This window comes from Gopherus flavomarginatus, chromosome 5 (assembly GCF_025201925.1).
Source record: "Gopherus flavomarginatus isolate rGopFla2 chromosome 5, rGopFla2.mat.asm, whole genome shotgun sequence".
Classification (NCBI taxonomy): domain Eukaryota; kingdom Metazoa; phylum Chordata; order Testudines; family Testudinidae; genus Gopherus; species Gopherus flavomarginatus.
In genome coordinates, this window is record NC_066621.1 from 48,680,809 (window position 1) to 48,707,340 (window position 26,532).

The 26,532-nt window shown below is 48.5% G+C and overlaps 1 protein-coding gene across 1 annotated transcript in view; it reads right to left on the reverse strand.

The window, feature by feature from the left end:
• MUC6 (mucin 6, oligomeric mucus/gel-forming) overlaps positions 1-22,448 on the reverse strand; it is a 160,843-nt gene extending 138,395 nt beyond the window's left edge. Inside the window, exons 1-2 of the mRNA XM_050955973.1 lie at positions 21,996-22,448; positions 18,987-19,197 (exon numbers count right to left, since the gene is read on the reverse strand). Of these exons, the coding sequence (XP_050811930.1) occupies positions 18,987-19,197; positions 21,996-22,448 (664 nt within the window). The remainder of the gene's footprint in view (positions 1-18,986; positions 19,198-21,995) is intronic.
• Between the last annotated feature and the right edge of the window lie 4,084 nt (positions 22,449-26,532).

The window sequence follows — 26,532 nt, forward strand, 5'->3', positions numbered from 1 at the left end:
AGTTCATTGGGGCCATCCTGGACTCCACCGTGGCCAGGGCCCTTCTGCCGTTGCCAAGGTTCCAGGCGTTGTCGGCGATCGTTCAGCGATTGCGGGCAGCCCCCTTAACATCAATACGGACATGTCTAACCCTGTTAGGCCACATGGCAGCATGCACATTTGTGACCGGTTACGCTTGGCTCCGCATGAGGCCCCTCCAGTCGTGGCTCATCGCACATTACCGACCGGCAAGGCAACCACTAGACATGCTGATCACAATCCCCCAGGGGGTGTTGGATTCTCTCAGCTGGTGGCTAGACCAGTCCGTAGAGTGTGCGGGGCTCCCATTCCACCCACCCCAGCCCTCGGTGTCCCTAACGATGGATGCCTCAGATCTCGGCTGGGGGGCCCACCTGGGATCCCTGAGAACACAGGGCCTGTGGTCCCCGCAGGAGGTGAAGATGCACATCAACATACGGGAGTTGAGAGCGGTCCGCCTTGCTCGTCAAACGTTCTGTCACCAGCTTCGGGGTCGTTGTGTCGCGGTGTTTACTGACAACACGACGACCATGTACTATATCAACAAGCAGGGCGGCACCAGATCCTCTCCCCTATGTCACGAGGCGATGCAACTCTGGGACTTTTGTGTAGCCCACTCCATTCACCTCACGGCTTCCTTCCTCCCCGGAGTACGGAACACGCTGGCGGACCGCCTGAGCAGATCCTTCCTCTCACACGAGTGGTCCCTTCACCCGGACGTCGCCCTCTCGATCTTCCAGAGGTGGGGTTGTCCCCGTATGGACCTCTTCGCGTCCGGGGGGAACAGGAAATGCCAGGCGTTCTGCTCTTTTCAGGGCAGGGAACCCGGGTCTATAGCGGATGCCTTCCTTATTCCGTGGACGACCCACTTGTTCTACGCGTTTCCCCCGTTCCCGCTGGTCCACAGGGTCCTTCTGAAGGTGCGCAGGGACAGGGCCCGCGTGATCATGGTAGCCCCGGCGTGGCCCAGACAGCATTGGTACCCCATGTTGCTGGACCTGGCCATAGCCGACCCAGTTCCCCTGCCCCTTCACCCGGACCTGATCACCCAGGAACACGGAACTCTCTGTCACCCGGACCTCCAGTCGCTGCACCTAGCGGCGTGGCTCCTGCGTGGCTGACCAGTTCTGAGTTGCGCTGCTCGACCCCGGTACAGGAGGTACTCTTGGGCAGCAGGAAGCCTTCCACTAGAGCTACATACTCGGCCAAGTGGAAGCGTTTCTCCTGTTGGTGCGTGGAGAAAGGTCTCCGCCCGATGGAAGTTTCGGTGGCCAATATTTTAGACTATATTTGGTCCCTCAAACAACAGGGCCTGGCGATATCGTCCCTGCGGGTCCACCTGGCGGCTATCTCCACCTTTCACCCGGGTGGGGATGGCCGCTCCGTTTTTTCTCACCCGACAGTGACTAGATTCCTGAAGGGGCTGGAACGTTTGTACCCTAACGTCCGACTCCCTACCCCGACCTGGGATCTTAACCTGGTGTTGTCTCGGCTCATGGGGCCCCCCTTCGAGCCGTTAGCTACTTGCTCCCTACTCTATCTCTCTTGGAAGACTGCCTTTCTAGTAGCTATCACCTCAGCTAGACGGGTGTCGGAACTCCGGGCTCTCACGGTAGACCCCCCATATACAGTCTTCCATAAAGATAAGGTGCAGCTGAGGCCACACCCTGCCTTTCTCCCCAAGGTGGTCTCAGCCTTCCACGTCAACCAAGAGATATTCCTCCCGGTTTTTTTCCCAAAACCTCACTCTTCAGGCAGGGAGCAACAGCTCCACTCGCTTGATGTCCGTAGGGCTCTCGCGTTCTATGTGGAGAGGACCAAACCGTTCCGCAAATCCCCCCAGCTTTTCGTGGCAGTAGCGGACCGCATGAAGGGGCTTCCCATTTCTTCGCAGAGGTTATCCTCATGGGTAACTTCCTGTATCAGGACCTGCTATGAGCTGGCCCATGTTCCTACGGGCCGTGTGACTGCGCATTCTACCAGGGCGCAGGCGTCGTCGCTGGCTTTCCTCGCCCGTGTGCCCATCCAGGAAATCTGTCGGGCAGCGACCTGGTCATCGGTCCACACCTTTGCTTCCCACTACGCCCTGGTCCAGCAGTCAAGAGAGGACGCGGCCTTCGGATCTGCAGTGCTCTATGCCGCGACTTCTCACTCCGACCCCACCGCCTAGGTGTGGCTTGGGATTCACCTAACTGGAATGGATGTGAGCAATCACTCGAAGAAGAAAAGACGGTTACTCACCTTTGTAACTGTTGTTCTTCGAGATGTGTTGTTCACATCCATTCCACACCCGCCCTCCTTCCCCACTGTCGGAGTAGCCGGCAAGAAGGAACTGAGGAGCGGGTGGGCCGGCAGGGGTATATATCGAGCGCCATGGCGGCGCCACTCTAGGGGGCGACCTGCCGGCCCACTGGAGTTGCTAGGGTAAAAAGTTTCCGACAAGCGTGCACGCGCGGCACGCACACCTAACTGGAATGGATGTGAGCAACACATCTCGAAGAACAACAGTTACAAAGGTGAGTAACCGTCTTTTCTGCAATTTCATTTCCGAGTTCCTTCAGAAATCTTGAATGAATATCAGCTGGTCCTGGTGACTTGTCACTGTTTAAAGTATCAATTTGTTTTGTTATAGGCATAACGTAAATAAAAATGTAATTATCTTTCAAAATAAAGTAATTCTCTTCCTCTTCCCTCATTATCCATTATGAGATTCATGTAGTAGTTATTCCCATTGCACAAGACATTTCTAAAGTTTCCTTTGTTCTTTACAATGACAGAAACAGGAAATGTCATACCAATGATTTTGCAACACTGCAAAAATGTGTCCTCACACTATATGCCAACATAATGACTTAGTATCGTCATATTGTAATGCATATTGGAAGGCCTGAAATAACTTAGTTTATTTAGTAGGTTTGGACTGCTGATCTACTTGTGCTAAGGCTATATCCTGTTTCCTTAGTACCTGTGTCCTACATTCCAGGCTGCAATTCAGATCAGTGAGAAGTTTTGTCTTCACTTATGTTATAATCCTGAGTGCCCAAAAATGCTTCTGCTATTTGTGACTTTGTGCCAGGGACACACAGCAACAGTAGATAGCATGCACTTCATGTTCTGTAAGCTGTACAGCTCTGACTCAACCATTTTGAAATCAACAGTCTTCCCCCAGCAGTTATCACTGACACACTCTTGTCTTATCAGACTTGGTTAATGTTAGCAGGTGACCTCAACACAACCTCGATCCTGAACTTTCCCAAACATGTGTGCTCTGCAAGGTCCATCCCTTTCCTGGAACATTCAGAGGAATAATAAAACCCATTTGTCCCTTTAAAGAGACAAAACCCACTAACTTGCCACGTTAACTGGAGTTTAACACTTTAGTTCAAATACAAGATTGTTGGTTTAGCTTAATAGCAAGACAAGTTTATTAACAAAAGTAGATAAGATTTTAAGGGAATTCAGGTATAAGAGAGAAAGTTATAAATAGTTAGAAACATATAAAAGTGAACATGCATATCTAAAAGTCTAAAACTTAATCTAGCAAGCCTCTGTTCAAGATGCCTTTTCTCATGCACAGTCTTCCAGTACAATGGTGGATGACCAACACCCCCCTCTCCCCATTAGGAGCTTCTTCAGAAGCCCCAAAGTGCAGGTTCCTTTTTCTTCTTAGGTGAAAGAGATTACTTGGGGTTTTCTGACCCTTTCTTTTATAGTCCACTTCACCTTTGAAATGATGGATTCTTCTGAAGGTTACCCTTCAAAGTAAAGTTTGTTCAAGCTGCGAGGGAGGCAACATGGAGTCTGATGGAGAAGGAAGGTCCATGATCTTTCTTCCCCCACTTGTTAGCTTAAATGTAAATTCTTCTCTTTCCTGTTCTCTCTTCCCCCTACTGTCTTGATGGTCCTGATTAGAATTTATATTTAAATTGAGATAAACCCACATTCCTTTGCTTAGGACAGACCTATTTACCAAATCCCCTCGATGTGCCTGGTTAAAACTTATTTTAGTCATAATTTCCGCATGTTTCTATAACTCTTCATACGCATGGCATACATATGTCACACTAGGATAGAAATGATCAGCAACTAATTAGTTTTTAAATGATGCCTCAGAACGTATATTTTGTACAAAGATTATTAAACTAGTGTGTAGGGTCTGAATATCTGGGTGCTCAGGGTCTCGCTGTGTATAACTCATTTTATTACGCAGTCATTTCTGCTATAAGTGTGAGTCCAAAGATACATTACTACTACACCTATCTTTCCAAAATTTGCTCTATTGGAGAGCTGAATTCAGGCTTTTCCCATATACAACAGGGACTGTTGTTTCCCCATTTATTTGCTCACTCTGTTTAATGGATCTATTCATTGTGATCTGGTTTTCCTATACAAAATGTTTAATGTTATTAATTAGTAGAAAAAGGTGCCCTTTTCAGTGAAGTAGTTTTCCATATTTGGTTATGGAAGGACAAAGAAGAGTGAAACTGGGTTCAAGTATATATGAGATCCACTCATCTGTCACCAGGGGCAGTGACATGAACACCTGATGTGGGCAGAATTATAGTAGTCTATCAGAGGGAAGTTGTTGATATGGTCTCTTCAGCACCATCTCTTGGTTAAGTAAGAGTAGCATGAATCTCTAATGTAATCTTATGGACAGGGGCGAGTCTAGCTTTTTTGCCACCCCATGCATGACAGGCAGGCTGCCTTCGGCGGCTTGCCTGCGGGAGGTCTGCCGGTCCTGCAGTTTTAGCTACCCGCAGCCGAATTGCCGCCGAATCTGCGGGACCAGTGGACCTCCCACAGGCAAGCTGCCAAAGGCTGCCTGACTGTTGCCCTTGCAGGAACCGGCAGGGCACCCCCTGCGGCTTGCTGCCTCAGGCATGCGCTCAGAGACTTGGAGACTTGCCGGCAAAACAGATTTTTACAGCTGGTTCAGTATTATTGCTGTTCTTTTGTGTAATTTAGTTCTTTGTTCTGTAAGCTACTACAGGCCTCTATTTTTAGAGATTTATAGAAATATAAATCTGATTTGTTAGTAAAAATCTACTGTGGCTAATATTCAGCAAATAGTGTCTGCCTTTGGGAAGATGAGGCTGTTTCATTCTTTTTCAAGTTAGGGTAATGTAGTTGCTTATTATACTCACTGGACGGAGATCTCTTGTTTTCAGAGCTGATGGTAGTGAATTTCTGTCCCTTTGCAATGGACTGCTGACCATGCTGTCTGTGTTTGGGTGCAGTTGTGCGCTATCCTGGGCAGATCTTTCCACCACCATTGGAAAGGTAGTGTCTCTTATACATGCAGTTTAAAAGTAGAGAGAGAAAAAGTTTAGAAGGTAAATGAATGGATTGTTTGCACGGGACTAACAACAGTCACATTCTCTTTTTCATATAGATTTGCTATCTAATTTTAGGTCAGTTTACTTGAAACACAGGTTGTGTATGTATTTTGTTTAAAATATCAGCATGATGTTAAAAAAACACTACCCCTTCCTAATTTTTACATGAACTTGAATGTTTTTGATTTAGCACTCTGCTTAAGCAAGAGAGTGGTCAATGAAAAATCCATTAGAAAAAGTAGAGTAAAACAGAGCGGAGAGCCTTTGAAGTGAAAAACAAACACAGAAAGACTATGGAAAAAGGAGCAGAGAGGTGGAGATGGAAAATTTCCAATTAAAAAAATGTATATACTTATCATGTGTAGGTATATCCGTACTATATATGTACGTATATCCGTACTATATATGTACATGCTTGAAACAGCCTTCCTTGGGGGATTCTTCTAATACTAATTTCCCATTTAGCTAGAAAACCAAGCTTTTAAAAAAAAGTTGGGGAGGCACAAGGTTTACGTTATATGAAAAAGGAATATATAGAAATGTGTGTAGTGAGGCAGAGTGGTTTCACTCCAGAACACAGTGGGTTAATCCATTTCACTGGGCTCAGTTAACCCAGCCCTGGCCCCCTCCCAGGAAGTATGGGAGTTGAGCAGGAAGTGTAAGAGCAGAGTCCTGCAGCTCAGTTGGGGCCAGACCAGGGAAGGAACCAGACGTCCTTCCCTGGGAACCAAAACACCAGCAGAGCCCTCGACTGGCTGGGGCAGCTGATGACTCCTCTGAGCCAGCTTGGAGAGAAGGCCATCTGCTGTCCTGGGAGATGGAGAGAATGAGCTGCTCAATGCAGAGACAAGGTACCAGGCCCCAGCATCTGTGCAGCAGGCCCACCAGACACTGATAGGAAGTAGCCCACGGAAGCGAGACATTGACTCGGCTGTGTTGCTGGGACACAAGGCAGTGACCCCCCTCTTACCTTGTGGCAGGATCACCTATTGCTTCTAGGGTCCTGGGCTGGGACCCGGTGGATCAGGGTCGGTGCAGGTTCCCCTGCCCCCACCCCTGCACTTGTGGCTGGATGAGCCCTAACCCCTAGGCAAGGAGGCCAGAGCCACAGACTGCTTACAGGCTTAGCCCTGTCCAGGAGGCCTGAGCTACCACTTATCCATTGATCTCCTGAAAACCAGGACACCTGATCGACCCACCTGGCATGAGCACTTATTCCCCACTGCCACCAAAGGGGTTGCCCTGACCCTGAGACCCCAGGAAGCTTACAAAATGGTGAAGAATGTGGGAAACAACCCACCCCTGAGGTAAGGGGATGGATGAAATGTGAACCCAAGTCACTTGCTGGAGAGAGACAGAGAGTTTTTCCCTCCCACCCTGATGGAGAAAGAGAAGTCGATCAAGTGGATTGTTGAGAGCCATCAACAGCAACAGGCTGCCCGGAAACAGAAGCTCCTCCAACAAACAACTGGGCCACAAACAACTGCAGCTGATTCGAGAACTGGGGAACCAGCATGAGGGGCAGCAGCAGCACTGCCTGTAACAGATCACTGCCGTGCTGCAGCCGCTGCGACACCAGGCCCCAGGGCAGAGGGTCCCTGATATGCTCATGCCCTGCATGCCCTGATATCCCCAAGATAGGGCTCGATGATGACCTGGAGGCTTTTCTGGTCACATTCAAACAGGTCTCCTTGGCAGCACCATCCTCCTAGCACCATATTTGACAGGCTCAGTGCAAGCTACAGCTCAAGACTACACTCAAGTGAAAAGGGCAATGCTTGACACTCTGGACATTACACAGTGGCAGTGGTTCCAGGGACTGATGTACCCCCTTGGGGACAGACTGTGGATGGTTGCACAGCAGCTGAAGTATGCCTATTGATGGTGGCTCCAACCCAAGTGGCACACTGGGATTGAAGTCGTTGAACGGGTAATTCTGGAACAATGTATTCACATCCTACTGACACAACGAAGGGCATGGGTCCTCCACCATCAGCTGGGGCCCCTAAGAGAGGCAATCACCTTGATGGAGAACTTTATGGCTGCCAAAAGCCCAGTCGGCAGACTGCAACTAAAAGAGGAACAACGGGCAGGGCCATGGCCAGGACCAAGTGAGAGACCCAGAGAAGAAGTGGAGAGTGATCCCGTGTATTGGGAGCAGTTGCCCAGAGCATCAAGGGGGCCCCAGAGCCCGCTGATCTAATGATGGAAACCCGGGACCCTGTAAACCTGACCTTCTTGACAAGTCCTAGAGACTGGCCCAAGCTGTCCGAAATCAACCTGTGTTTCACCTGTGGCCATTATGGCCACCTCTGCTGAAAGTGCCTCACGATGAACTGTGACTTCAGACAAGTCTGGACAAGGAAGGCTCAGGCTTGGAAACAACCCTCTGGTAAGCTGATGATCCCTGTGGAAATCGATGGGGTAAGATTGCTGCTGTCATGGACTTGGCGAGTGGACAGACACTCATGCTGAGGCTGCATCCCCAACTCAAATCTGCAGAAAGAAGTCATCTGTGCACAGTGAATCCATGGGGATGTGACGCCATATCCCAGTGTGCACGTCGTTGTGACTGTGAATGATGAGACTCGAATTATGATGGTAGGCTTGGTCTCGAAGTTCATCTACCTGGTCATCCTTGACTGTGATTGGACAGGATTTGTGAAGGTTCTACGCACCATAATTCCTGAGCCAGACAACCTGGAACCTGCATTTGAGGGGGAACTCCTCAAGGAAATGGGAGAGACGTCTGGTAATACCAGCACTGATGTCAAGGAAACCTGGGACAGCGAGCTCAACCACCTGGACAAGGAGGCAGACCCTGTTCACCAACACAGGGAGGATCTGCCAAACTTGAGAGCTGATTTTGGCTGAGACCAGTGAGAAGACCCTATGCAAATGGGAGGGCCACGGATCCCTGACTGGTGATGCAGTACTCCCAGGTTAAACTAAAGGGGGACCACCTATACCAAGTTGACTGCAACCTGTAGACACAAGAGGCCCACTCAGTTCGTAGTCCCCCAGTGCCACAGGTGAGCTGTCATGAGGCTTGCCCATGACATCCCCACTGCTGGACATTTGGATCATGTGAAGATGGCCTGAATTTTGGCGCACTTTTTCTGGCCAGGAATCCATTGGGAAGTAACAGACTTTTGCAGCTCCTGCCCAGAATGGCAGCTCATCATTCCATGGGGAGCACCAAAGGCATCAAGTCCCACTACCCATTGTGGGGGTACCCTTCTAGAGGATTGCTATGGACCACATGGGACCCCTTGAGGAGACCATCACCATTTTCAGGTACATTTTGGTGATCATGGAGTATGCTATCAGCTTCCCTGGAGAAATCCCTCTCTGGAACATCACAGCCTGGACTATTGCAGCCAAGATATTCAAGGTCTTTGCTCAGGTAGGCCTCCCCTGAGAAATCGTGACAGACCTGGGGGCAAACTTTAATTTGAGGCTGCTCAAACAAGTCTGTGATCTGCTGGGCATTAAGATGATGCAGAAGTCCATGTATCACTCTCATATTGACAGCTTAGTCGAACATTTCAACAGAACCCTGAAGGTCATGCTCCGGAGGTTTTCCCCAAGGGAGTTCTGCTATTAGGACCAGCTCATCCTCCTTTTGCTATATGCAATTCAGGAAGTTCTCCAATCATCAACCAAGTGCTCCATTTAAACTGCTTTATGGGAGGCTGCCATGGGGACTCCTGGACATAGTGTGTGAGAGTCGAGAGCAGGCACCTTCCCTCTTGCAAGGTCTCCTGCAGTACATCCTCCAACTGTGGGACCGTCTGGAGAAGGTGGGTGCCTTAATGTGTGACAACCTCTACAATGTTCAGAAGTCACAGGAGCCTGTTTATAACCATAGGGCCTGGGAAAGGGTCTTAGAGCCCAGGGTTAGAGTTCTCCTGTTGCTCCCCTCTGAGGAATCAAAACTGTTTGCTCGAAGGCAGGGGTCCTATGAAGTGATCTGCTGAGTGGGGCCCATTAACTATGAGATCTGGTAGCTGGACAAGAGAAAGAAGTGACAAATTTATCACATAAACCTCTTAAAATCCTTTCAGGATCTGGATGGGGTCTGATGATTATTCCGCATAGCCCCGAACTGGAATTTGGTCCACAGGTCCCAGTCCTGACAGACACTGAGGAATCCCAAATCAGAGACACTCTGATTCCTGAACAAAAGAAGCAAGTCAGTAGTCTGTTGAAAGCCTTCCCCAAGTCCTCAGGGCCCAGTCAGGACAAACCACCCTCATGCAGCACACAAGCCTGACAGTGTTTGGAAACATAGTCCATGAGAACACTTGGCCTCTACTGCAGCGAATGCAAGAGAAGAGGAGGTCCAGTGGAGAAGGAGGTCCAAGCCATGACAGAGCTTGGGGTAACTGAGGAGTCCCAGAGGGAGTGGCACAGCCCCATCATTTTGGTTCTGAAACCTGATGAGACCCTCAGGATCTGTATAAACTTTAGGAGGATGGGCACCATATCAAAGTTGGATGCGTACTTGATACCCTGTGTTGACAAATTGTTCAGTTGGCTTGGTGATGCTCACTACATTACCACCCTAGACCTCACAAAAGGGTACTGGCAGATTCTGCTGGATGCAGCCTCCAAGGAGAAGATGGCCTTTGCCACTCCAGTGGGACTATACCAATTTACAGGATACCATTCAGGCTCTATGGGGCTCCAGTCACCTTTCAGCACTTTGATGGACCACATCCTATAGCCTCACGGCCCTTATGCTGCCACCTACTTGGATGGTGTGGTCATGTATAGCAGTAATGAGGGAGACCATCTCAACCAAGTGGCGGCTATCCTCCAAGCTCTATGCGCCACCGAGCCCACGGTGAATCCCGCCAAATGCAAACTAGGCTGGGAAGAGACCACCTATCTAAAATACACCCTGGAGTGCAGCCAAGTCCATCTCCTTGTTGGTAAAGTCCAGGCCCCTCAGACCTATCCATTGCCATCAACCAAGAAGGGTTGGTGGGTTAGTGGGCTGTTACTGCTGCTGTCTCCAACTCCTAATCGATTGCAGCCCTCTTTACCGTACTGCTGAAGAAGGACAGTCCCCAGACAAATTTGCTGGAAAGAAGACTGCGACTGAGTCTTCCAGGCCCTTAAAGACTGCTGGTGCAAGAACTTGGACTGTTCAACTGCGACTTCTCTTGTGAGTTCATCCTTCAAACCGACACCTCGGAAGTGGGGCTGGGAGTGGTCCTCTCCCAAAAAGTTGAGGGAGAGGAGCTCCTCGTGATTTACATAAGTTGAAAGCTGTTTCCCCACAAGTGGAATTACTCTGTAATCAAAAAGGAGGCCCTCACTGTCAAGTGTGCCATAGAAGCCTAGTGGTATTATCTTCTGGGAGCTCCCTTTATGCCAGTGATCAACTGCTCCCCATTGATGTAGCTGCATATTGCAAAAGAGATCAACCCACAGTTAATGAGGTGGTATTTGACCCTCCAGCCATACGCCTTCTCAGTTGGACATGAAACTGGAAACACATACTCAAGACATATTTTTTTCCCCATGTGTGGGAAGATGAATCTGCCACCTCCAGTCAGAGATGGACATGAGGGGATGCATGTGTATAGTGAGGCAGAGTAGCCTCACTCCGGGACAGAGGGAATTAACCCACCTTGCTGGACTCAGCTAACCCCACTCTGCCCCCATTGCAGGAAGTACGGGTGTGGGGCAGGAAGTGTAAGAGCAAGGCCTGTAACTCAGCTGGGGACAGAACAGGGAAGGAGTCCTTCCCAGGGATCTGAAGCACCAGCAGAGCCCTTGACTGTCTGGGGCAGATGATGACTCCCCTGAGCCAGCCTATGGAGAAGGCCAGCCATTGCCCTGGCAGATGGAGAGATCCAGAGAGGAAGCAGAGAGTGAGTCTCTCAACATGGAGACAAGGAGCCAGGCCTCCAGCAGTCACGGAGCAGCCCCACCAGCCTCCCATAGGAAGTAGCCCAGGGAATTGAAACATTGACTTGGCTGTGTTGCCGGGAGAAAAACCAGTGACCCCATGGGGGATCCTGTGACGGGATCACCCATTGTTTCTAGGGCCTTGGGCTGGGACCCGGTGTAGCAGGGTGGGCCCTGGTCTCTCTCCCCCCGGCCCTGCATTTGGGGCTGGATGAGCTGGGGTTGCCAGGCATCCGGTTTTCAAGGGACCTTGGTGACTTCAGTCAGCACTGCTGACCGGGCCGTTAAAAGTTGGGTCGGCAGCACAGTAGGGCTAAAGTAGGCTCCCTGCCTGCCCTGCCTCCATGTGCTCCTGGAAGTGGCTGCTGGCATGTCTGACTCCTTGGCCCAGGGGGGACCAGGGAAGTTCAGCTTGCTGCCTCCGCCTCGAGTGCTTGCCTCCCCCCAAAAAATTCCTAGAGCATGTTTTTTAGAAAAAACATCTAATCTTGATTTTAAAATTGACTGTGATGGAGAATCCTTAGTATTTCTATCTTGTGCCTCAGATTCCCAGGACTAGTAAGACTATGTATTGTCTTTTTTGTTTTTTAACTATAGCTGTCTATTTGAATCCAACAAATAACATCTGAGACAGAGGGTTTGGTTTCCAGCCTTTTATAAAAGAAGGTTTCAGAATTCATAAGGAGAGGACATAACTGTTGCTACTTACATAGATTTTCCTTCTAGTCTTTTGTTTATTACCTTTCCCTAAACAGAAGCCATGGTGCCATCTGCTGTCAGAGGAGGTAACCTTTGCTGGAAGTAAGTGGCCTCATAATAAGACTTATAATTAATGTATGATCTACAGTTGAGTTACAAATGCTTTTAGTGAAATTTACTACACTGATGTGGGGCATGAATGTCACACTAAGGTGTTTAATTTTGTGTGCAATCCATGGATCATGAAGAATTAAGTTAATAAGGCGCACAGAAGGATACATGTCCTGCCAAATACCTAGTGGTCATGCTTTAATAAAGACGTTTAATTAAATTGTAATGAGGGTCATATTAATTATTAACATCTTGTTAATCAATGAGACTAATGTTTGTACAATATGTCTTATGGAAATAGCTGAATACATTTAATCTATTGCTATTCCTGTCTCTGGCACAGGGTGTCTCTTTCATCCCATTTGGAGGCCTGAATTTCCTACAAGTTTTAATCTCCACTCTGAAGGTTCAGTTTTGGAACCACCATCATTTTAGCCGAGACTAACACTCACCTCAGTGCCTGTCTCTTCTTAATTGACTGGTGGGTTTCTGTTGAGTGATGCAACATATTCCACCATAAGGTGTAAACAAAATTCAACCTCCAGTCACTGGAGAATGGGAGACTAGAACAGGACATCAAATCTGTGATCGGTGATATAGTTTTTTTGGCTGGTTTTAGAAATACTTGTTGTTTTGATTCAGTTTGACCAACCACAATACACTTGAAGGGACTAGTTAATAAGTCATTGTGTGTTTCACTCTTTAATAGTTTGCACCCACTGTGGCTGCAGGGGTAATACAGAGTTCAATTCAGACTGACAGAGAAATGAAGTTCACGTTTCATTCCTTGTGCCAAGTGATGACCGTTATTATTAGTCTCAGGGAAACTCCTCTTGATGTAGACTTCTCTAACTTATGTATGAGAGTCATGCAGATTCCTAAATGTATGTTCCTTCCAGGAATGGATTTTTGCAGCACCTTTGAATGGATATGGAATAGGTATGTGGACAACAGTTCCTCGCACAATGTGAATTTTGAAGCAACATTTTTGAATTTTAAAAAAGTGGAAATTAATTTTGAGAAATCTCAGTGCTACTCCGATGTTGCAGTTTCATACTTTTCCTAGGTCCCATGTGAGAGCTCACTTCTGCAATCTAGTGATAGGAACATCTCTTTAATTGATCAGAAAGTCTTTGACTTGCCTCCAGGGCCGGCGCTTGCATTTAGGTGACTTAGGCAGTCGCCTAGGGTGCCAGGATTATGGAGGGGGCGGCATTTTGCCGGGGGGTGGCAGGCGGCTCCGGTGGAGCTGCCGCAGCCGTTCCTGTGGAGGGTCCCCCAGGTCTGTGGCTCTGGTGGAGCTGCTGCAGGCAGGACTGCGGCAGGTCCACCGGAGCCGTGGGAGCAGCGGACCGTCTGCAGAAATGCCTGCGGCAGCTCCACCGGAACCATGGGACCAGCGCAGGGGGCGGCGAAATGGCTGTGCGCCTAGGGCACTAAAAATACTAGCGCCGGTCCTGCTTGCCTCTTCATTCTGGGCTTGATGTTTCATTTTATAATGGTATCAATCCTCCTTCTCCTCAAATACTGACCAACATCACAACAGCAATCCTAAAACTACAGGAAGACAGGCAACCTCCAAAACAATTGTAATGCTTAAGTTGTTGTTAATATATAGCAAGGGTAGGCAACCTATGGCACGTATGCCGAAGGCTGCACGTGAGCTGATTTTCAGTGGCACTCACACTGCCCAGGTCCTGGCCACCAGTCCGGGGGCTCTGCATTTTAATTGAATTTTAAATGAAGCTTCTTAAACATTTTAAAAACCTTATTTACTTTACATACAACAATAGTTTTGTTATGTATTATAGACTTATAGAAAGAGACCTTCTAAAAACGTTAAAATGTATGACTGGCACGCGAAACCTTAAATCAGAGTGAATAAATGAAGACTTGGCACAGCACTTCTGAAAGGTTGCCAGCCCCTGATATATAGTATTGCACTCAGAGATTCCAAGCTGAAATTTAAGGGATAATGCCAAAAGGAAATATTTATAAGAACTAAATTAAAAATGTTCAGCAGCATCTAATATTTAATTTGACTTAGTAAACTATCTAGTCCCTTTTAGTATTGGATTTGTCAAAATACATTTTCCCTGTAAAATCCCACTTGGGTCCTGGGCTTTGTTAATTTCTAAGCGTACGATAAATGATTCTGTATTTTGTCTTTTCAGAAAACGGATGATCCTGAGGAGTCAGATTGAGAATATATTTCCTGTTCACATTTTGTTGATTTTACATATTTTATGTAGGTCGCACAGGGCTGCAGGCTGAAAACAGTGGTCCTTTGGAAGCTATGGAAATATTTTTCCATAAATGGCAAAACAGGACCACTAAAGTGTGCTGAATGTTACATCTTTCTCCTCAAAACTAGCAACATTTCTGGTGTCATCATTAATTTTCATCCTCTCCAAATTTAGTGGAGTGCTTAGCTTGTTAATGAAATGTTATAAGCCTTTCCTCCTAGCTAAGCAAATAGTTAATTTTGTTCTAAGAGTATTAAAAAGTTATTTGTGCCTGACGTCAGATGCAAAGTACCTGTAAGTGAATATAGTTTCCTTTCATAGTAAGCAGGAAACAGACAAATCTATATGGCAGGATCTTTGTTTTTGTTGCTTTACAGGTCAGTGAATGGTATAACTACACTAGCCACTGGAGTCAATAGATAAAGGTCTTTGTTGTGTGCCAGGAAATAGAGTGTTCTCATACCAGCACTTTTGTGTCACACATTTATTTCAAAGGGGCAATGGTACCTGAAAATGTCATAGGCTTTGAAGATGAGAGATGCCAACTTGTTGTAGTTTTGATAATTAAAGGCTAGAATATGGCCACAAGGGAGCAGGGAATGGGGGGAAAGGAGGCAAAAAGCTGTCCTCATCACATGCAGCCAATGTTGTCAACTTGATCTTGCTGTGAGAGCTCCTGCAGTGAGGGATAAAATCACCTTACTCTCTGTATTTGGGAGAGCTGGCAATATTGTAATTGTTGCACACACATGGCGGAGGGAGGGGGGAAACAGGGGGACTTCAAAAATCCAAAGACAGACTACAAACAACATACAATGTAAAAAAAACCCCAAACAAAACGCTAATGATTTTAGGGTCAATCTCATGATTTTTTGTAGTCTGACTTTTGACTTTTTAACTTTTGTGGATGGCAATACTGTGCACTTGTGCAAGGGGATGCTGCAATCTTGAATCTAGGGTTTCCTCTCATAGTGAACCTGCTGGTGATACTCTCTCCTCCTAAAGAAAAGGATTGTGTCACAGGCCATTGTGAGGGATAGGGGGACCCAGTCCAATATCTGGCTTGTAAAAAGCAGCAGTTCTCAAACTTCATTGCACTGCGACCCCCTTCTGACCTCCAAGCCAACAGAAATTACCACATGACACAGGAGGAGAGACTGAAGCCTGAGCCTGCCCAAATCCCACTGCCAGGGTAGAGTGAACAAAGCTGAAGCATGACCCAACTGCCCTGTTTGCAGGGGCCAAAGCTGAAGTCTAAGGGCTTGAGACCTGGGCAGCAGAGCTCGGGCTTCTGCTTCAACCCCAGGCTCCAGCAAGTCTAATGCCAGCTCTGGTGACCCCATTAAAACAGGGTCATGACCCACTTTGAGGTCCCAATCCACCGTTTGAGAACCACTGTGGTAGAGGACTCTGTGATTTTGAGTGAACAGTAAGAGGAAAATAACATCGAAAGGGCACTAGGATCAATCACAGGCAGAGCGCATGTGAGCAGCAGGTTGTGGAAAGCAACCTGGAAGATGGCTGCACCTGGAAACCCAGGAGTAGCCTGCAAGCAGGAGGCAACTACTAGGGCCGGAAGATGGAAGTACCATGGAGGGGCTCCTTATGGGACTGAAGACCACAGGATTGAACTCTGGCTGATGGGACACTTGAAACAAGGGTGGGCGTGTGGCACACCAGAAACTAGAGGAACATGGTGGGTTACCATTGTGTCACCTTACTGAACTGGCTCTGGGGAATGATTTAGGAAGTACTATATTGCTTTGCTCTTGCAGGTTTTCTCAAGCTTCAGGGCCTAAACTGTTGTCTTACTTCCTTATTTAAACTCTTGAAAATAAGAATGGCAGGCCTGGATTTTATGTAGAGAAGGTTAAAAAAAGTACAACAATTTTCTGTTGGAAAATGCAGAGTTGTCAAAAGTGAAAAAAATTGCAGAAACATGTTGCTTTCGACAATTTTTGATGCAAGATAATTAAAATGGTGCATTTCAAATTTATCATTGTGTTTCAATAATGTCAAGTCAGTTTTTCAACTTCTTTCATGTTGATAATATCAAGATGTTTAATTTAGACTTTATATTATAATATGTTAATATTATGTTATATTTATATTGATTTAATATTTTATATTAAATGTATTTTGACATTATTGAAACAAAATGTTTTTACCTTATTGAAATGAAACATTTTGACATTGTGGAAAGAAAATGTTTCAGTGGTTCTGAATGGAAATTTTTCAGAATTTCTATTCCATGGCAAACTTAGAAATGTCAGCTTTTCATTCCAATTCAGAATGAAAACAAATTTCAAAATGTTGGAACTTCCTGCAGAATGGAAATTTCATTTTCCAACCAGCTCTAATTTTCTGTCAGATTCCATTGTTCCAGCGCCAGCTTCATTTTCTCTCACAGCCAGCAGGACTGCTGGTACCCAACAGAGTTTCTCCTTCAGTGATTCTACCTTGCTACTGGAGGGTGCTGTGGTACCAGCATTGAGAGCAGGAAGACTGTTTCTTTTTCCTCCTCTGCTTTCCACTCCTGTAGGTAATCAGCCAGCATGGTACTGCTGAGGAAGGAGGAGAAGGCAGCTGGATGCCTCAAGACCTTGCTGGCAGGGAGCTGAAAGGGTCAAACTGAGTAGACTGGGGGAAAAGGGTGAAGAGGCTGGAGGCATGAGGGATCCCCTGGAGCTCCTGTTACTTTGTTTTTCCCCACGGCCACTTCCTACTTGACCCCTGTGAATCCCATGGAAATTTGCAGATCATTCTCCAGTTTCTATCTGGGTCTCGCTATCCAATCTGGACACACTTTCTGATAATGGAATAAGCTCTTCCATCTCACTGGAGTGTGTCAGAATAAGTATAGGCTATAATAACTGTATTATTAATATTCTCATCTCTCAATCACTGAATATTGTCTTGAGCAAATGGGAAAATGGGGCCTTAACTAATTTGTTGTGATAAAAGCTAAGCTACCTGGTGGTACAAAGTGCTATTGAGACTTCTTTGTGCCTAGGGTATTTGCAACATTTATTTCCTGCAAGCGCCAGTAAAGACACTTCATCTATTCAATACAAGTTTGTGAGTGGCTGGAATGTAGCACCTAGAGCTTGGAACATTTAGAGTTCTTGCCTGTGAGCTTGTAGTATGCAGAGCACGCCACCAAATACCTACAAGTAACTGGTGTACCACAACTCTCAGGGTACATCTACAGTTAGAGCTTGGGGTGTAATTCACAGCTTGAGGAGACATACGCAAGCTCTGACTGAGTTAGCGTGCTAAAAATAGAGCGTAGCCTTGGCAGCAGGAGGGCTAGCTCCCCCAAGTATGTGCCTAGCATCTTGGATGAGTACACGCTTGGGATGGCTAGCACTTTATGCTCTATCTTTAGCAAGCTGACTTGATGAGAGCTAGTGCAGTTGTGTGTCCTTGAGCTGAGAATTATACCCCCAGCTCAGAGTGTAGACACTCCCTCATGGACATCCTGTCCTGGAGTCCATTATGACCTGACTGATGAATGGTGTGACTCATAGCTGTGAGTTTATGGTACTGCAATTGTATAGGTGAACAACCCCATGGAACTGAGCAGAATATTTATTTAGAAGTTTAGCTACAGACTTCTTCTATCAGACTGTAGAGGGGTTTGGTTGAGGCTCATCCCTCTCTGGGGCAGCAGGGGACCACACTGCCTCCGTACTTACTTCCAGTTGTTGATGGGGAATTAGCATAGCCAAGGGGGTCTCTCGCCGTGGCAGCAGTAGAGGCAAACACAGACAGTTATTCACCCCTGGCCTGTGGTCAACGGGCAGTAGTGGGTCCAGAGCTCAGGTCCTCAGGCAGGGGCTGAGCAAACAGCTATTTAATTAGCAGGCCCCAGCCCTGGGTTTGGGAGGGGCGGGGCAATGGCTCAGACCCTCAGACAGGGGCAGAGCAAATGCAGGTAAACAACCAGCCCAGCTTTTGTCTCAGAAGGGCCTGGGAGAGGGGGTAACTGCCACTCACAAGTTGAGTGGCAGGGAGGCCGCAGACCCACTCACTCCACTGCATCCTGGCCTGGGGCCCTAGCAGTGGCAGAAGGCCTGCTGCTGAGTCAGTGGGGATCCTGTCCGCAACACACTAACACAGGCTCTGGCAGTGCTACAGCCAGACTAGAGTCGACTGCCCCCAGGCTACTTCCTAACTGCCCCTCTAGAGGTACCTGGGTCTGAATGGTGTCCTATAGGGGAGGGGGTCAAACATCAGGGGCTCCTCTGGTTAACTGGTGAGGGGTAGGTTTGACAGCTCCTCTGGGCTGTGGTCAGCATCAGGCATTGGTTGGGCGGGCCAGTCTTCGGATCTGCCACCAGTTGCTGGGGTCTCCCAACCAGAAGGTAGGCTGCAGGCATCTGGCCTCTCTGGCGGCTGCTCCTCCAGTGAGCTTTGGGGTTAGGATTTTATACTTCCTGTCCTGTGTCTTTACCTCTGGGTGACAGGTGCAGGATTCGCTGGCTCCACCCACTTTGGTGTCCGAAGGGGCTCGTCCCTCTTCAGGGTGGCAGGGGACCACACCGCCACTCTACACACATCCCCCTCAAGTCTGGCTCTCACTCATCAGGGTCAGACTCTTCCATACCTCCCAGGTGGGACAGAAAGTCTGCATTTGCGTGGTCCTTACCCGTCCTATGGCGAACAGTAAAAGCATATGGCTGTAGTGCCAGGTAACAGCTCATTATTCTCGCATTATTATTTTTCATTGTGGCCAGCCACTGGAGCGAGGCATGGTTGGTAACCAGTGTGAACGGGCCCCTGAGGAGGTAGTAATGCAGGGCATCACAAGCCCATTTCACCGCAAGGGCCTCCTTCTCTACCATGGCATAGTTCTTCTCCTGCAGAAACAATTTCCGGCTAATATGCAAGACCAGGTGTTCTTCTCCATCAAACTCCTGGGATAGGATGGCCTACCTCCAAGGCATCCATCTGGAGGATGAACTCCCAGTGAAAGTCTGGGCTATATAGGACAGGTTCTCATCAGAGACTCTCTTTGATTGTCTGAAAGGTGTCTTCACACTCCGGAGTCCAAACCACACACCAGGGGCTGTCTTTGGTCAAAAGCCTGGTTAAGGGGGCTGCGATGGATGTGAATCAGGGAATAAAATGCTGATAGTAGCCAGCAAATCCCAGGAACTGGAGCACTTGGTGCTTCATGGTGGGTGGTGGGCAGGCTGCCAGGTCCTGAACCTTTCCCATGAGGGGCTTCACTTGTCTTCTCCTGATGGTGTACCCAAGATATGTGGTCTCTTGCCATCCCAGGTGGCATTTTTTTGGATTGGCTTTCAACCTGGCTGCCTGCAGGGACCTCAGGACTGCAGCTGCCTGCTCTAGGTGGTTCTCCCAATGGTGGCTTTAAATAACCACATCATCCAGGTATCCTGCAGTGTAGTCTTGGTGGAGTTGGAGGATGCGGTCCTTCAGCCATTGAGACATTGCCGGTGCCCCATGGAAGCTGAAGGGCATCCAAGTAAATTGATACAGGCCCGTGGGGGTGGCAAATGCGGTCTTTTCCCTGGAGGCAGGGTCGAGGGCAATTTGCCAGTACCCTTTGCTCAGATCAAGAGTGTGAGGAAGCAGGCCTTCCGTAAACGGCCCAGTAGTTCATCTACACAGGCAATTGGGTATGCACCAAATTTTGAAATGGCGTTGCCATGTCTGAAGTCAATACAGAAGCACTGTGTTCCATTGGGATTGGGTACTATCACTACCAGGCTGCACCATTCCCTCTGTGATGGTTCAATGACTCCCAGGTCTGGCATAGCCTGTACGTCCTCCTTGATGACTTGCTGCATGTGGTGCGGCAAGGGCCTGGTCAGTTCACCACCCCCATGCTCTGTATGAATGGCATGATGAACTAGGGTCATGTCGTCTGGCTGGACTGTGAAGGTTCATGGGAATGCCTGCAGGAGGCACTGAGTCTGCGTAAGTTGCTCCTTGGTAAGTGTCCCCCTGAGCTGGGGTCCAGCGGGGTCTTGTGTCAGGGGTGCACAGGAGCCCACCTCTGGCTCCAGCAGGCAGGGTTAATTACTAGGCCCTCTTGCTCCTGCCAGGGCTTCAGGAGGTTGATATGGTATCGTTGAGTTTTCTTGCGCTAGTTGAGCTGGTTGATTTCATAGGTGATGGGCCCGACTTTTTGGACCACTTCACAGGGCCCTTGCCAATGGGCCGGTAGCTGTGAGTCACTTGAGAGCAGGAGGAGCAGGACCTGATCACTGGGTTTGAAGTTGCAGATCCGCATGCCCCAGTTATAGGCTTGGGCCTGAACTTCCTTCAAGTTTTCCCGAGCTAGGGCTCCTGCCTGAGGCCACGTCTACACTACAGCATAAAATCGAAATTATCAAAACTGGTTTTATAAAACTGGTTTTATAAAATCGATTTTATGCGTCCACACTAGGGCACATTAATTCGGTGGTGTGCATCCATGGTCCTAGGCTACCATCGATTTCCGAAGCGGTGCACTCTGGGTAGCTCCCTAAATCGATATAGTAATATCGATTTTAGGGTTACTCCTCTCGTTGGGGAGGAGTACAGAAATTGATTTTAAGAACCCTTAAAATCAATTTAAAGTGCCTTGTAGTGTGGACGGGTACAGCGTTAAAGCGATTTAACGCTGTTTAAATCGATTTAATGCTGTAGTGTGGACCAGGCCTGAGTGAGGCGTTCCTGAAGTTGGAGGACATACTTCAGGAGGTCTTGGCCTGGTCCACACTACAGCATTAAATTGATTTAAACAGCGTTAAATCGATTTAACGCTGTACCCGTCCACACTACAAGGCACTTTAAATCGATTTTTAAGGGCTCTTAAAATCGATTTCTGTACTCCTCCCCAACGAGAGGAGTAATCCTAAAATCGATATTACTATATTGATTTAGGGTTAGTGTGGACGGAAATCGAAGTTATTGGTCTCATTCTTTTACTGAGCTACCCAGAGTGCACCGCTCCGGAAATCGATGGTAGCCTAGGACCATGGACGCACACCACCGAATTAATGTGCCCTAGTGTGGACGCGTAAAATCGATTTTATAAAAACAGTTTTATAAAACCAGTTTTGATAATTTCGATTTTATGCTGTAGTGTAGACGTGGCCCTTGAGTTAGTGATGGGGCTTGCTCCCATGCCTTATGCATGAGGTCCAGCAGTCCCCACAGGCTATGTCCATACAATACCTCAGGGGTAGCCAACCTGTTGCTCTGGAGCCACATGCGGCTCTTCAGAAGTTAATATGCTGCTCCTTGTATAGACATCGACTCCAGGGCTGAAGCTACAGGTGTCAACTTTCCAATGTGCCAGGGGGTGCACACTGCTCAACCCCTGGCTCTGCCACAGACCCTGCCACCACTCCACCCCTGCCCGCCCCCTCCCCTGAGCCTGCCATGCCCTTGCTTCTCCCCCCCCCCCCCGAGCCTCCTGCATGCCACGAAACAGCTTATCGGGAGGTGTGGGGAGGGAGAGGGAGGTGCTGATCAGCAGGGCTGCCAGTGGGTGGGGAGCTAGTGGGGGAGGCTGCTGATGTATTAGTGTGGCTCTTTGGCAATGTATATTGGTAAATTCTGGCTCCTTCTCAGACTCATGTTGGCCACCCCTGCAATAGCTCAAAGAGGGGAAATTTTGTGGAGGATTGGGGCACCTCACGGATGCCCAGAAGCAAGGACGGCAATAGCTGATCCCACTGGTGTAGAGGTTGTCTAGGGGAAACTTGCGCAGCTTGTCCTTCAGGGTACGATTAAACTGTTCAACCAAGCCATCGGTTTGCAGATGGTAGATGGAGGTGCACAGTTGCTTATTAATGCCCAGGAGGCTGCACACCTGCTGCAGCAGCCAGGAGATGAAGTTGGTGCCCTGGTCAGTGAGGATTTCCCAGGGCAGGCCCACACAGGTGAAAACCTTCACAAGTTCATCAACAAATGTTTGGGCAGTGATGCTCCGTAGCAGTACTGTTTCGGGGAAACAGATGGCATAGTCCATGCTGACCAGCACATACTGAAATCCGGCAATGCTTTTCGGAAGGAGGCCCACGAAGTCCATGGTCACTTGCTTGAACAGCATTTCTACAATGGGCATGGGAATCCACAGGGCTTTGGGCATCCATGAGGGAACAGCTAGCTAACATTCTAGGCAGGAACTACAATAATTCCTCACCTCCTGGTGCACACCGGACCAGAAGAACCGTGTCAGAATTCGGGCGAAGGTCTTTTCATGGACCAAGTGCCTTGCAGCTGGGATGAGGTGGGTGAGTTTCATTACAGCTTGTCAGTTACATCGAAGCATGAGAAGTTGGGTCTGGCGCTCTCCAGTGTGGGGGTCTCATTCCATCAGATAGAGACAGTCACAGTGCAACTCTAAATGGGGCCACCACTTTGCCTGGGACTGATTGATCAGGGTCCCATCAACAGCCGCTAGTTGCTCATATGCTCGATTGTGGGTGGAGTCCTCCCTTTGGTCCTGGCAAAAGTCAGTGCTAAGCATGGGTTTGACGTCAGGCCACAGTGGGTGGGGGTCCTCGGGCTCTTCTCTCTGTCCGTTGGGGTCTGGTTCCTCCCTCTCCTCGGAGCAGGTCTTGGGCAGTCCCCTTCCAATGCTGGGGTGATCCCAGGGCCTTTCTCAGCATTTGAGTGAAGGATCTCTGGGAACTCAGGCCAATTGCATCCCAGGATCACTGGCTAGGCTAGTCGAGGAGTGCGGCTGACCACCATCAGCTGCATGACCCCATCCACGGTTAGCTGGACTCAGGCACTGGGGTAGGGCCGTACATCATTGTGGATGCATTGCAGCCGAATCATTCCCAGGTTTGGGTCAGCTGGGAGGCCTAAACTTTGGCAGATTAGCATCTAGCCACAGCCTGAATCAACCAGGGCCAGGGTCGGGCAATCCCTGTCAACTACTGGCACTGTAATCTTGATGGGGTGAGGCTGTCGGGCACAGGTTTCTCCCGCGCAAACATGACTGAAGCTGCAGTCCATCTCAGTGTAGTCACGTTACAGATGTCCATATTTCCTGCAGGAGAAATAGGGTCCGAGCTCTGGAAGCCCAGCCTGGGCAGACGTTCTTGGAGGGGGGCTTTGGTTGGTCCCCCTGGCCCCTGGCTCAGGAGTCCCTGAAGCTTGTTGAACTGACACCTCTGGATGTTTGGAAGGGTCTTGCAGTTTGGTCCAGGTGCTCTCCTTCTTTTTTAGGTTAGGGTGCTTGGGCCCTGGTGGGTGGGCTCGACTTGCTGGTCCCCACAGCACTTCAGCCGTGAAGAAATCCTCTATTAGAGTGACGGTGGCGGCTAGCATCGCAGGCTGATGGTGGAAGACCCAGGCCCATCCTTGCAGTGGGAGGTTGTGGATGAATTTTTCCATAATAACTTGCTCAGTGAGTTCATCTGGGGTTCACCTCTCACGCTGTAGCCACCGCTTGCACACCTCCCTTAGGTCCTGGGCCACCAACTGAGGTTGGGTGCCCATAGGGTAGATCAGAATCCAGAACAGCTGCCAGAAGGTTTCAGGGCTGATGTCCAAGGCATCTAGGATTGCCACCTTTACGCAGGTGTAGTCCCATGCCTCCTCTGTGGATAGGCCATGGTACACGGTTTGGATGGCCCTGGTCAGATATGGGGCCAGGAGGGTGGCCCATTGGTCTCAGACCCACCCTATGACTAATGTCACCCTCTCAAAGGTCATGAGGAAGGCCTCGGGGTCATCAATCGGAGCCCATCTTGGCAGTCGGACCAGTGGGGCTATGCTAGATGGCCCAGCAGCGTCTCCTGGCTGGGGTTCCGCAGGATGGGGGAGCAGAGTCGCCAGCTGCTGCAGGCATTGTTGCTGGTGGTCCCTGTTTTGGAGTCCCAGCTCCAAAATCAACTGTGACTGCTGTGCCCCTAACTGCTTGACCAGCTGCTGCTGCTGCTGTTACAACTGGGTTACCTGCTACTGCTGCTGGCTCTCAGCCAGGAACTTAATGAGCTTGTCCTTATCCATGGTTGTCCTGGACATGTTCCTCCTCAGAACCCTTCTTACAGGGATTGGGGGACCATTTCCCTCATTCTCCACCAAGCGTAGAGGGATTTGGCCGAGGCTTGTCCCTCTCTGGGGCAGCAAGGGACCACACCACCTGGGTACTTCCTTCCAGTTGTTGACAGGGAATTAGCCTAGCCAGGGGAGACGCTTGCCACGGCAGCAGTAGGGACAAACACCGACAGTTATTCACGCCCAGCCCGTGGTCGATGAGCAATAGTGAATCCAGAGCGAAGGTCCTCAGATAGGGGCTGAGAAAACAGTTATATAATTAGTAGGCCCAGGCCCTGGGTTGGGGTGGGGCAATACAGAGTCAATGGCTCAGGCCCTCGGACAGGGGCTGAGCAAATGCAGGTAAACAACCAGCCCAGGCTTTCAGCTCAGAGGGGCCTATGAGAGGGGGAGACTGCCACCCACGAGTTGAGTGGCAAGGGGGCTGCAGACCCACCCACTCCACTGCATCCCAGCTCGGGGCCCTAGCAGAGGCAGAAGGCCTTCTGCTGAGTGAGTGGGGATCCTGGTCGCAACACACTGACATAGGCTCTGACATAGGCTACAGCCAGACTAGAGTTGGCTGCCCCCGGGCTACTTCCTAACTCCCCCTCTAGAGGTACCTGGATCCGGATAGTGTCCTCTGGGGAGTCAAGCGCCATGGGATCCTCAGGGTAACTGGTGAGGGGCAGGCTTGGCAGTCCTCTGGGCTCTGGTCAACGTCACACGTTGGTTGGGCGGGCCTGTCTTTGGGTCCGCCACCAGTTGCCAGGGTCTCCCAACTGGGAGTAGGCTGAAGGTGTTTGGCCTCTCCAGCGGCTGCTCCTCCAGTGAGCTCTGGGGTTTGACTTTTATTCTTCCTGTCCTGCACCTTGAACTCTGGGGGGCAGGTGCAGGACTCACTGGCTGCGCCCACTTTGGTGTTGAGAGGGGCTTGTCCCTCTCTGAGGTGGCAGGGGACCACACTGCCTCGCTGCGCAAGCAAACCATTTTTGTTGATACCTTAAGCAGATGCTTAAACATGTTTCACTGTAATGCAATTAAATATAAAAGGGGCACAAGAGGGTGAATTATATTGTCCTACAGTAACCTTCAGAAATAATAAAAAATAAACTAATACCCAGGGATGAACATGGCTACAACAACATTTGCATACAAAAAATAGACTTGGTCAATTTCTATTGCAACCCCACACTGTTTTATAATCACAATAAAATGCTTTCAAGTGTTTGCATTTTCACTTCTTGGATTGGTGGAAACAATTGATATTCAACCTCATGCAATTGTATACACATGAGGTTACAACTCTAGGACAATACAGGGTTCACCCTTTTGTGCCCCTTTTCTATTTAACTGCATTACAGTGAAACCTGTTTAAGTATCTGCTTACGGTATTAACAAAAGTGGTTTGCCTGAAAGATCAATTGTTTGCCTGATTGTTTGTCTGTAGATAAAAGCTGAATTAAATTATTTTGGAAACTTTGGAGCTATTTGAAATTAGATGCTTATGGTTCTTACTGAAGGTTTTTCTGTAGACATTATTTATTGCTTTATGTTTCTTCCATATTTGTAAAGGTGTAAAGAAAAATATCTTCCCTCATAGATTCCTGGTGCCCTATATTTCTGATAAGGAGTTATTTGCAAGAGCTCCTCAGACCCACTCAAACTCTTAATTTTTCTTTCTTATTATATTTGACCTAGGTGTTTTATTATGATCTTTCTCAGCTGTAAATCCTCTTCTGTGCCTTTGACCACAGCACTGAAACTGGACGACTGGGGATAAGAGCGTGTGCTTTGGGGTGATTGGTAAATGAAGCATCTAACATATTGTGGAGCAGGTCACTGAAGTGCTGGTAATTGGGACATCCATGCCTGAGATATAATGGTTATCTTTGAAAAGTGCAAAACTCATTCTTGCTAGAACAAGACAATTTCTTGTAACAGATCAAGAATTCACAGATTATATCGATAATCTGTAAAAATGTCTCCATACTCTTCAGTGGCATCAGCCACTACAAGTGTGATTAAAAATCAGAGCTATAGAATGAAAATATTATCTTAACTTTAAGCATAGTGTCTCTTCTGCAACATTGGATTATAAATTCTTCAAATCAGGAACTGTCATTTACTACATGTTTATACAGTGTTTAGCACAATGGGGCCCAAACTTTGTGGACATCTAG